We start from the raw sequence: 12,134 nt of genomic DNA on the forward strand, positions 1-12,134 counted from the left end.
GGAAAAAGTCTAGACGGAAGGACTTCTAGCTCGCAAATGAAACAGTTCTGCTACTATATTTCTTAATATTTCAAAACCGAAGTGGAACTGATATTAATAGACCGTTTTCTAAAAAAAATTAGGTCTCTAATACTTTACTTCATAATGTTTCAATACCGAGGTGGGACTATTTGATATTAGACCGTTTTCCAACACACATTAATGACTCTGCTAAACAATCTTGTGTCAATACCGAGTGATCGAACTCTTAAAAATCATTGAACCGCTTCGCAACAAAAATTAAGGATTCTGCAACTATATTTTTTATAATATGTCAATACCGGGATGGGACTGTTTAATATCATTAGTCCGTTTTCTGATAAAAATTTGGAATTCTGCAGCTATACTTTATAATATCGGTATTCAAGTACCGAGGTGGGTTGTATGATATCATAATCAGACCGGTTTCCATAAAAAATTAATGACTGATAACAATCTTCATAATGAATCAATGCCGAGGGATTAGACTTTGAAATCATTAGAACGTTTTCCAACAAAAATTGGGGATTCTGTTACTAAGCTTCATTTCTCAATGTCACAATGGGACTGTTTAATTTAATTCGAAAATTGGGAACTTTGTAATCAAATTGTAACTATCGACATGATTTGTAAATATGCTCGATATTATATCAGTTTTGTGTGTTATATTGGTTTCGTTTTTCATTGAATTAGTGGTAAGCCTACTTGTGTGCTATATGGAAGTGTACTTTTTGCCAACTCATTTTGAAGACTTTAATTTCTTGGTTTATCACGAACTGCTATTTTTCATTGAGCTTTCCTACAAGAATGACAACTTGTAGATTAAAGTAATAATTGTGAAAAAATAAAATACACACTCACTGACTGGAGCTTGCTTTTGAATCTCAAGTAATTCGAAAGCATGTTCCAGTCATTAAATACATATTTAATATTTTTCACAGTCATTTATTTTTTAATGATAAAATTTTTACTTCTAATCAATGAAGGAGAAAACAGGTTTTATTCCATCTTACAATTCTAAATTTAGTCGAAGTAACTTGAGGCCCAATAATTTTTAAATCAACTTTTAATAATGCCATGTTTTAAAGATGCTTTACTGTAGTGAGGTCCACGTTATAATGGCAGTGGAGAAAGAAAGGAGGAAAACGTTGCCGATCCTCTGTCTTGCCAATGTCTTGTAAATACGGTAGCTGATACAGGTATATTGATGTAATATTACCTAACTGTTCATCCTCGTTCAAAATAATCAATTATATTTTATTACGCAAAAAATTATATTTTTCATGATTTCATAATGAATTTTCATAATCAAGATTACATTTTTTTATTAATTATATTTCTACATTGTTAAAAGACGATCTAGCAACAGAGCAAAGCAAGAAAGAGATAGGGCTATCCGCTTTGTTGAATGATAGACAAGGATATCAATACCATTGCTAATCAAAAGCAAGAAAGAGATAGGGCTATCCGCTTTGTTTAATGATAGACAAGGATATCAATACCATTGCTAATCAAACACTGCCGTTATAACGTGGACCTCACCTCACTATAGTCCTGTTTATTTTCTTCAATGTATTTTTAATTAATAATTCGATTGTATGGTAAGAGGTATTTCTCCATAATATTGGAATAGGCTGAATAACAAGTTGATATCAATACCACTATATTTTTGTTCAAAATCAGTTTGCCATGAAACCTGTTTATGTAATTTCAGGTTTCATGGAAAATTGATTTTGAACAAATATTAGTGGTATTGACTACATAAATGTGTTATTTATTCAAGTATTTTCAATTGTAAAAACTTGAGCTGTTAAAGACTTATGAATGATAAAGCTGCGTTTACACCAATGTTATGAACAAAATGTTAATAACTTAATCCTTATAGATTCTATTAGATTGAACGGAACTTGACAAACACATATATATGTTCATCATGTGTATGATAAGTTATATTCAATTTAATAGAATCTATAAGGATTAAGTTATTAACATTTTGTTAATAACATTGGTTTAAACCCAGCTTAAGTCTTTACAATTAAAAATACTTGAATAAATAACACGTTTATGTTGTCAATACCACTATATTTGCACAAAATCAATTTGCCATGAAACATGAAATTACAGAACCAGTTTATGATTTCAAAATGCAGTAACTACCAATACATTTTATTGGCTTCTGTATAGTACACAAGAACCCCAAACCTTTTCCTGAGCTATATTTATATTTGTATTAATTTGTCGACGTTCAACTGTGTGCTAGTGTAATAGTATATGCATTGTGTTGAATAAATTAAATATCTATCCATCTATCTTGTGGTTTCTAGAGGTGCGAACAGAACGAGTCAGTCGCGGTGAAGATCGATGCCACTAAACAGCAGCTGTGCAATGATTAAAACATAATGGTCCCGGTTGCACAAAAGCCATTTGAATTTTAATCAAGATTAAATGACACGAAAACCAATCAGAGAAGGTTATTTTAGAAGAAGGCTTCTCTGATTGGTTCTCGTGACATTCAATCTTGGTTAAAATGTAACTGGTTTCTGTTCAAGTCATTTATCGAATGATCATGCAAGACTGACGATAAGTTTGAACATGTGGACCAGACTTGAGGCAAACGCACACAGCAAAAGACGGAGGACATTCACTCCCTAGGTGTTCGAATGTTGCAAAACACACAGACGTCCGTCTCTCTACATTTATGTCTGCGCACGTCTGCATATAGGGCCGGTTTCCGAGCTCGGGATTTAGCTAAATTCCAGGCTTTAAACAGCTGGAGTCAGAAAATCGTCTTTCCAAAACGGGGCATAGTCGCAGATTCTATGATAATCTTTATTTTCTCATGGAAACGTTTTTCCTTGACGAAATGAAACATTCCTAAATAATTAAAAACAGCTGAAACTTTACACTATTTTATTTTATGTTCAATTTTCTAGTTTTTCAAAATTTAAACGTGGAGTGCGACTACGCCCAGTTTCGGAAAGCCAATTTTCTGACTCTAGCTGTTTAAATTCTAGAACTTAGATAAATCCCGAGCTCGGAAACTAGCCCGCCGCAAAGTAGACCCACGTTAATCCACGAAAAGCAACCCCCGCCGTGGGATGTTTTGTAAACCATTGCTAGGCTTCTCCAGACATCTGTGTAATGATAAGGCAATGAATAATCACTTGTCAGCTGATTGATTATGAATAATTCTATAGCAATGGTTTACAAAACATCCCACGGCGTGGGTTGCTTTTTGTGGATTAGCGTGGGTCTACTTTGCGGCGGGCCTTAATGGTTAATTTTTCTCTGTCACTCTGTGTGTGTGATCGTCTTTGAAGCCGTAAAACTGAATGAGACAGTGCGCATTAATTCATTTAATTACTAAGGCCTGGCTGCACAAGAGCCTCAAATTTTAATTATTTTTAATTCCACAAGAATCAATCAGAGGTAAGCTTTTTTCTGGGAGGACGGCTTTTCTGATTGGTTCTCATGGATTAACAGTTAACAAACTTTTGCGCAACCGGGCATATGAATATCAAACACATGTGATGTGATTTCAAAATAATCACATCTATATCATCGGTTGAAGTTATTTACAACCTGTTGAGTGTAGCGTATGACTCATCTAATTACTTTATGATTATTTACGTATTTAGAAGCTAGAACACTTGAAAAGAACTGGAATAAAACATTGACAAGAAAAATATAAAAAATGAGTTTACAACCAGAGGAACAACTAAACGAGGGAGAAGATGTAGATCAAGATGTCATTGGGGTAAGCAAATAAACTTTTTTCCTTTGTTTATCAATATATATAGTTTTCGAAACAGCACAGGATTCAAGTTTTTCTCATAGCCTACTATAAACTTTTTGAAGCTAATATTTTTGTTTGTGTTTTGTAATTGGTATCATTTAAGATCACTCTGTAATAATTATGACTTACAAGCTATACCTTATACTTTTGTAGCTCACTTACATCTTTTCTACCCTACACTCAGGTCATTAATAAAAATACTTATTTACTTGTATACTTGTAGTGATACAACTGGAAGCCGTGGTCGTCATTTTAGTCTGTTCTATCTGGTTGTCAGACGTTCTCCCAGAACTCCATGGAATAATAATTCTTTCTAAGTAAATGAGTCTTCAAGGTTCTCCTGAAGCTCACAGGATCTCTGTATTTCCAAGGGAAGCTTGTTGTACACTCTGCTTGCCACGTTTCTAACACTAGACAAGGCTAGTGTTGTTCTTTGCCTGTCGATGTGGATATTGCCTCTCTGTCTTGTATTGTGATGATGAATGCTGGAGTTCCTTTCAAAATAAAAAATTTATTATCAGTCTGAATAATGAACTAGTCATAGAACTGTTTAAATACAATGATAATTACCAATCAGTCTTGCCAAACATGAAACCACTTATGATATTGTGGTACCTATAGTGAGGTCCACGTTATAATTGCAGTGTTTAACATTAGTGTTGCTACTGTATCCTTGTTAATCATTCGACAAAGCAAATAGCGCTATCCTTTTCTACGTCTGCAACATTGCCAGGTCGTTTTTAACAGTCTAGAAATATAATTAACAAAATATGAATAAAAATGTATTATTAAATAATTTTCTTGGCGAATAAAATACGATTTATTATTTTTAACAAGAATAAACATCTAATATTACATCAGAAACACCGGTATCAGTTACCTAGAAGACAGTGGCAAGGTAGGGAATCGGCAACACTGTTCTCCTATCTCTCTCTATTGCTATAACGTAGACCTCACTATAGTAGGTACCCTTATGTTATATTTTTATGTAAACACGACTAAGTGAAGTCCTTGTTATAATAACAGTAGAGGAAGATAGGAGATCAGCGTTACCGATTCTCTGCCTTACTACTGCCTCCTATAGAAGATGGTTGTAACCGGTAAATCTGATGTACCGTTAATATTAATTGTTCATTCTCGTTTTGATATGATGAAATATATTTTATACGTTAAATAAATTATAATTCATATTTATAATTTCGTTATAATTTTTGCCATGGCAAAATTGTAACGTGCTATAAATTTTCGGCTCTAAATTTATTGTCTAAATTCAAATTTTCTAAATTTGGCTTATTGGTTTTGTTTATGTTTGGACTTTTTAACATCAAAATAAACTTAATTCCGAAGTGAAAAGTGTAAATTTAAAGTATTGTGCTCACCACCTATAACCTTAGTGTCCGGTTTCCCATTAGGGAACTTTGGACTATATAGGGCGAGGTGGAACTACCCTTGGGTCTCCCCCCCCACCATTCAAAGCCATACGCTAATAATAATAATACTATTCGTCAAGAAAATTTATTTTTCTATGATTAAATAATGAATTTTCATAATTGAAATAAAATATATTTTGTTGATTAATCATATTTTCTACATTGGTGAAAAATTGATATTTTGTCAATTATATTCCTACATTGTTGAAAAACGATCTGGCAACGTTGCAAAACTAGAAAAGGATAGCGCTATCTGCTTTGTCGAATGATAGACAAGGATAGCAATGCTAAAATCAAATAACGTCATTGTATCGTGGTTCTATTACTATATTTTTAAGCATTTAATGCCATTTTCAAGCCTCCAATTATTAAAATAAAACGGACATGCCTATAAGAAAGAATTAGAAACATCTGTTGACCAAATATTCTCAACAGAAGTATGAAGGGATGCGAAATCAAGACAATCAGAGACACGGTCTGGGGTGCGCTCTGCTGCCCAATGGAGACATGTACGACGGCCAGTACAAATTGGAAAGCGGCATGGCAGAGGAATCTATATTTTTCGAAACGGAGCCCGCTATCACGGCACTTATCGCCAGGGCATGAAGCATGGCATTGGCAAATTTATTTACCCCGATGGGTCAACTTATGAAGGTGAGTTTCAAAATTATGAAGAAATATAATAATATACAGAGTGAGTCATATGTATATGGGAACACCTCAATAAGTTGGAGACTGCTGTAGATATAATGTATAACTCTCAGGATAAGTTATTGGTCAAATACTCTACCTTTCGACGTACAACTGATTTCAATCCCTCATAGAGGGGTGACGTGTAGGGGTTGTAACTATTTTAAATGTGAACACCCATTATGTGGTACATCATTTTAAAGCCTTTTTAAAACAACAAAGATAGCATCAATAAAAATGTTCTATGATACTTGTATCCAAAATGGCGGCTGATTAGTTTCTAGTTTTTGAGGAAATGAGGGGTTGTAAATCAAATATTTTGAATGTAAACACCCATTGTGTGAAACATCATTTTAAAGGCCTTTTCAAAACGAGAAAGATGACATCAATAAAAATGTTCTATGATAGTTTTATCCAAAATGGCGACTGATTGAACTTTATAATTTAGGTATTTCTTTAAAAACTAAAACTTTGTTTAAAACTCTGATTGTCGTAATTTAAGCATAAAAAGTGTCTATGATATAGGCCTACCTAACTTACTTTTCATTCAAAATTCATAAAATGTAATTCAATGAATTTCTCAGGTGAATGGAAGAAGGACGACAAGCACGGCTATGGTTTGTACAAGTACCCCAATGGTGACTACTATGAAGGTTCCTGGTACAAGGGTAAACGACACGGTCACGGCTCCTATCTTCACAAGAAAGATGGCGTCAAATACAGCGGGTATTGGTGGAGGGCAAGCGGCAGGGAACTGCGCAAGTCCACTATGCTAAGTTCCGTCATCATGGCACTTGGAAGGATAATCGGGTGAGAATAAGAATTTACTGTAAAACGCGGTTACAGTGGCTGTCGTTTGTTTTGCAAATCTTCTTATAAACTAAGGACGAGTCCATACTCGACGTTTTCAGAGTCGGCAGGGCATGAAGCTCTCGTCCTATTGGGTTTGCGTCTGAAAAAATCGCCTAATATGCTCCGAGTGACCTGGCTGGCTCGGGTCTGATGTCAGAGTTTTCAGGTCACACCTGGATCGATTTCTGGGTCTCTGACATGACTTCACGGCTGCTTTTAGGCAGCCAGGTCCGACAACTTTGCTTGTCTAAATATATCTCTATATTTATCTCTATATGTCTCTAGAACACAGTACACCTTAATGGAGTAGGTCAATTTCTACACAGAAGGAACTAAACAAGTAGAGGACACATTATAAGAATTTTTTGTAACTAACTATTGTATGTTATTGTATTTATCTAATATTTTGTGTAATTGATGTTGGAGTTTTAGTTTTTTGGGAAATAAACATCTATTTATTTATTTATCTTATAATATGATATGGTGATACCGAATTCTGTAATATAGATCTCCTATAACATTCAACACTACCGTACTTTGTTGTCTCTTTTGGAGCTCTTTCTCTTGAAAATAAAGTACTATTATTATAATTATAGTATAATGATTTATTTATAATGTCCGTATAATGAGTAAATAATAATAAATGTCAATTCAAAATCCAAATTAATTATTGCCATCAACTACCCTGATCCTGAAGACTCCTGCTACTGCAAATATTGACAACTGGGAGAAGAGCTAGAAGGAAATTCGATGTGAGCTCCAAAATAGTTCTTGCAATCTAGCAAAAGTCGAATTTTTATCACTAAAATTTATTCCAAATTCTACTAATATCATAGTTTTCATTTCAAATTTATCTTGAGTTCGGAGCAGCAGAAACACCTTCTGTAATCAGACAATCAGTTTATTCACATAAAGCACATATAGAAAACAATATACAATACCACTGTAACAATGCAATACAAGACACAAAAATTAACAGATTAAGATGTTTGTGGATTCAGTTCAAGCTCCTACTGTAGAATATGTTGGTTGATAGACTTTGTATGTAGAAATTACAGTAGTTTTTACTGTGAAAATGTTCAGGCTCTGAAGAAGCCACACACGACAAAACAAGTTTTACATATGAAGGACCGTTTGCAAAGTGCCAGTTAAAAAAAAACAGCTTTAAAACAATGTTAAGTTTCGTTTTCTGTTATGTTATTCATATTGAGATTAATAAATCACTAACTGATTTAATACAGTTCAAGTTTTCACTGTGTAAAATTTTCACGGCACCAAGTAAACTGTAATTTCTACGTACAAAGTACCTATATTAACCAGGTTATCAGAAACAAATTTTTAGTACCTAATCTAAGCAAATAATGACCATCCTATTCCACATTTTGGCCAAGTAAACTGGCCCAGCCTGCAATGTGACCAGCGCCCAATCAAGGCCAACGTTGGCAAACCGCACCCATCCAGCACACACTGGCGCTGGTCGTCATTTGCCTTCGTAGGGCCAACATGAGGATGCGGCATTAAAGTAATATTCAATGAACAATGACATAGCCACTTCCAATACGAGGCCCCGGTCTACGATATTGCAACGTCGCAGTGTAGGCCTAGAATCCAATACATGATTGGTGAAAAAGATTTTTAAAAATACCAGCTGATCTTTTTCACCAATCATGTATTAGATTCTAGGCCTACGCTGCGACGTTGCAATATCGTAGGCCGGGGCCTTGAATTAGAGGTGGCTATGACAATGATCAATCAATCTTTTATTGCCAAGAAACATTTAAATGTTACAAACAACGTCATTTTCTACAATAATAGCTTCTCAATCTTCTACAATATCTATTAATAATCTCTCATTCTTCTTCAATCCATTTCCCAGCCCATAGGTGAAGGCTGCTTCACGTTTGACACGAAAGCCATCCAGCTAGGTCACCACCTCTACATCGACGAAAAAAACACAAGAACTTTGTCTCCGACGAAGACGGATGGCCGGCAGAAAATGATGAGGAAGAAGGAAAGGAAGAAGCGAGAGAAAAAGTCAAGGAAGAAGCTACAAAAGATCGAAAGCGAGATGGAGAGAAAGGTGATGATGTAGAAGGAGAAGAGGGAGCTGAAGAAGAAGAAGATACAGCGGACAAACAGAAAACTCTCTTCTGGATACCGGAGGAAGTACATAGCGTTCAGCGCCGATAAGATACCTGCCGAGACTTTGGTTCCTCCAAGACACCGTCAGATGACATCCCAGCAGGTGAAGCCGGGTTTGACGATGACAGCGATGAAGTGTCCAATGTGGATTTGTTGCCGGGTGATGATGACGACGACTTTGACTATGGGGGATATGACATTCCTGAGTATCTAAACTATTTCTTGGATGAGAAGCTGAGAGCGCAGATCGAGTTCAACAGGGAGAGCACTGATGTCTATGATGAGACGAAGGGACGCCAAGGCTCGAAACAGCTGTCTGAGTTGGATAAGATGCGCAATATTATTTGCGGCAATGACGAATTACAAGGTGAGTTTTTACACTAGTAAATTCGTAATCTAGTGAGGTCCACGTTATAATGGCAGTGTTTGATTAGCAATGGTAATGCTATCCTTGTCTATCATTCAACAAAGCGGGTAACGCTATCTCTCTCTCTCGCTCTCTCTCTCTCTCTCTCTCTCTCTCTCTCTCTCTCTCTGGCTTTGCTCTGTTGCCAGATCGGCTTTTAACAATGTAGAATTGATAATTAATTAACAAAATATTTCATCTTAATTATTATGAAAATTCATTATGAAATTATTGAAAAATATAATTTCTTGCTTAATAAAATACTAGTAGTTCTGTGAACAGTAGACCTCACGCAGTATTCTCATCCACAAGTACCTAATTGAAACTATAGACCTTATGGAAATACAGCAATAGACTGGCTTCTCCACACATCTGTGTAATCACTTGTCAGCTGATTTATGATGAATTATTTTATAGTCTGATTTTTACTCTAATATTGGCGTATGAAGGAGGCTCCTTTTTCTTTTTATATTATCCTTGAAATGCAAAATTTCCAAAAACCTTGTATATGCGTCGAAGCGCAATTTAAAAAGGAACATACCTGTCAAATTTCATGAGAATCTATTACCGCGTTTCGCCGTAAATGCGCAACATATAAACATTTAAACATTAAGAGAAATGCCAAACCGTCGACTTGAATCTTAGACCTCACTTCGCTCGGTCAATAATTGATTAATAAAATATGTTATCTTAATTATGAAAATTCAGTATGAAATTATTTAAAAATATAATATCTTGCTTGATAGAATATAATTGATTATTTTAAACGAGAATGAACAATAAATTAATATTACATTAATAAACCTGTATCAGCTACCGTCAAGAAGTCTTTGACAAGACAGTGAGGATCGGCAACGTTGTTCTCCTATCTTTCTTCACTGCCATTATAACGTGGACCTCACTATAGTAAAAAAGCTGGTTTTCAAACTATATTAGTGGGGTCCCTTTTATAATGGCAGTATTTGATTAACATTAGTGCTATTATCCTTGTCTATCATTCGACAAAGCTGATAGCGCTGTCCTTTCCTAAATCCACAACGTTGCCAGATCGATTATTCACAATTTATGAAAATATATTAATTGATCTTAATTACGAAAATTTATTATTTGAGAAATATTCTCTTGACAAATAAAATATAACGAATTATTTTTAACAAATGAACAGTTAATATTCTATCAGATACACTGGTCAACTATATTCTATAGAAGGAAGTGGCAAGGCAGAGAATTGGCAAATCCTAGCCTGAATATATATAAAGGTTTCACACGTTTTTGACGACATATAGAGGGTTCAGTCATAAGAAAAAGGGTGAAATTATAGCGTTCACTACTCATGCAGTGAAGCGCTTTCCGACATAACACTCATCTTAAACACTTTATGAGTGTCATTTAATATTGTAAAATTGCAATGAATCTAAAAACTAAAGAATTGAAATGTAGATATAATATCAAAGTTATATAGATATAAAAAATTGTTAGCAAGTAAATAGTTAATTCACTCCATAACAATACAACAAATTATAGTTGCGATAACTATTGGTTTGTATCCTATCTTAATATTATGATTTAATTTCATGATATATTAACAATATATGTGTATTAGCATAGAGGAACAATAGCGTAAGTAGATATCCCATGGTATGGGGAATTTATGTCGCAACTTTTACTATTATCTCAAGCCGATTACTGTCGATTATTGTCAATTTCTACTGTTTTGTTGGGGTGATAGTGTATGAACGGCACAATTTGAGAGACTACCAGCGTCACACAGCTGCATAGGAAATAACTATGTGAACTATCGGCTTGGGATAACAGTAAAACTTTTGCGACATAAACGCCCTATACCATGGGATATCTACTATGCTATCGTTTCTCTATGGTATTAGTCATGCCTATTAAATGATTTTATTCTTAAGTATACAGAGCTAAATAATAAATGTATCCTTATGTCCTCTTTGCAAATAGATATCTGAAAATATTTTCGAATTTAAGTATTTAATAGCTAACAAAGCTACTTAATCCATAGATTTTTGATACCTTGGATATTAATGCTTTGGCTTCGATACTGATATAACCACTATAATAATTTTTTTATTAAATTTATTTACAGATACTGAAGAAGATGTAAATCAATATGAATCAAGAAAGTCAAGAGAATCAAAAAGAGCGAGTATTAATACATAATAATGAAAATAATATTATTCCTATAAAAGTTATAAAACTCTAAAATGATTATAACTGTTGTTTTTCTCTGTTTTGTTCAATATGTTTTTGCAATAAATTGATATATATTATATGTTCATAAATATTTTCAAATATTTCAACTTTGTGTGCTTTCATTTATCGTTGAAAAGATTTCTCCGTAAAAATATTTGTCTATAGTTATAGCTGAAAAACTGTACTTGGATAACTCTATAAAAGTGAACGCATAAGTAGCTGAAGTTAAGCTAATAACTCACGTCCGAATTTATACGAATATATTCTTAACGATTTCTCTAAAAGCACACAATATATGTGATAATTCTTATGTTTTCAACAAAAGTGTAATATTGTATCTCACTCAGTTTCGACTAGAGACTCTCTCAAAATTGGCAACTTTTGTGTGATTGCAGTTTAAAAATATATTTCTATTCATGTACTAATACTGTATGCCCCTAAAATTCAAAAGACTTAAATTTTATAATGTAAAATTTTCTTTCTTTTCTTAAATAAAGTTTTCTAATGCTACAAAATAATACATTAAACGTCTTTTGTTTGGAAGTTTGCGTGAGGTACGGTACTGAGGTAATTATAGAGTTAG

General features: G+C 34.0%; 1 protein-coding gene across 1 annotated transcript; it reads left to right on the forward strand.

The window, feature by feature from the left end:
- Nucleotides 1–3,599: 3,599 nt before the first annotated feature.
- On the forward strand, nt 3,600–11,521 carry LOC111046483 (radial spoke head 1 homolog). Its single transcript, XM_039444189.1, is given in 8 exon segments — nt 3,600–3,775; nt 5,680–5,770; nt 5,773–5,898; nt 6,519–6,657; nt 6,660–6,744; nt 8,663–8,866; nt 9,007–9,295; nt 11,445–11,521. Coding segments are annotated over 8 exon segments (1,071 nt in total). The 5' UTR covers nt 3,600–3,712; the 3' UTR covers nt 11,519–11,521.
- The last annotated feature ends 613 nt before the right edge of the window (nt 11,522–12,134 follow it).

This window comes from Nilaparvata lugens, unplaced genomic scaffold (genome assembly GCF_014356525.2).
Source record: "Nilaparvata lugens isolate BPH unplaced genomic scaffold, ASM1435652v1 scaffold3397, whole genome shotgun sequence".
Taxonomy (NCBI): domain Eukaryota; kingdom Metazoa; phylum Arthropoda; class Insecta; order Hemiptera; family Delphacidae; genus Nilaparvata; species Nilaparvata lugens.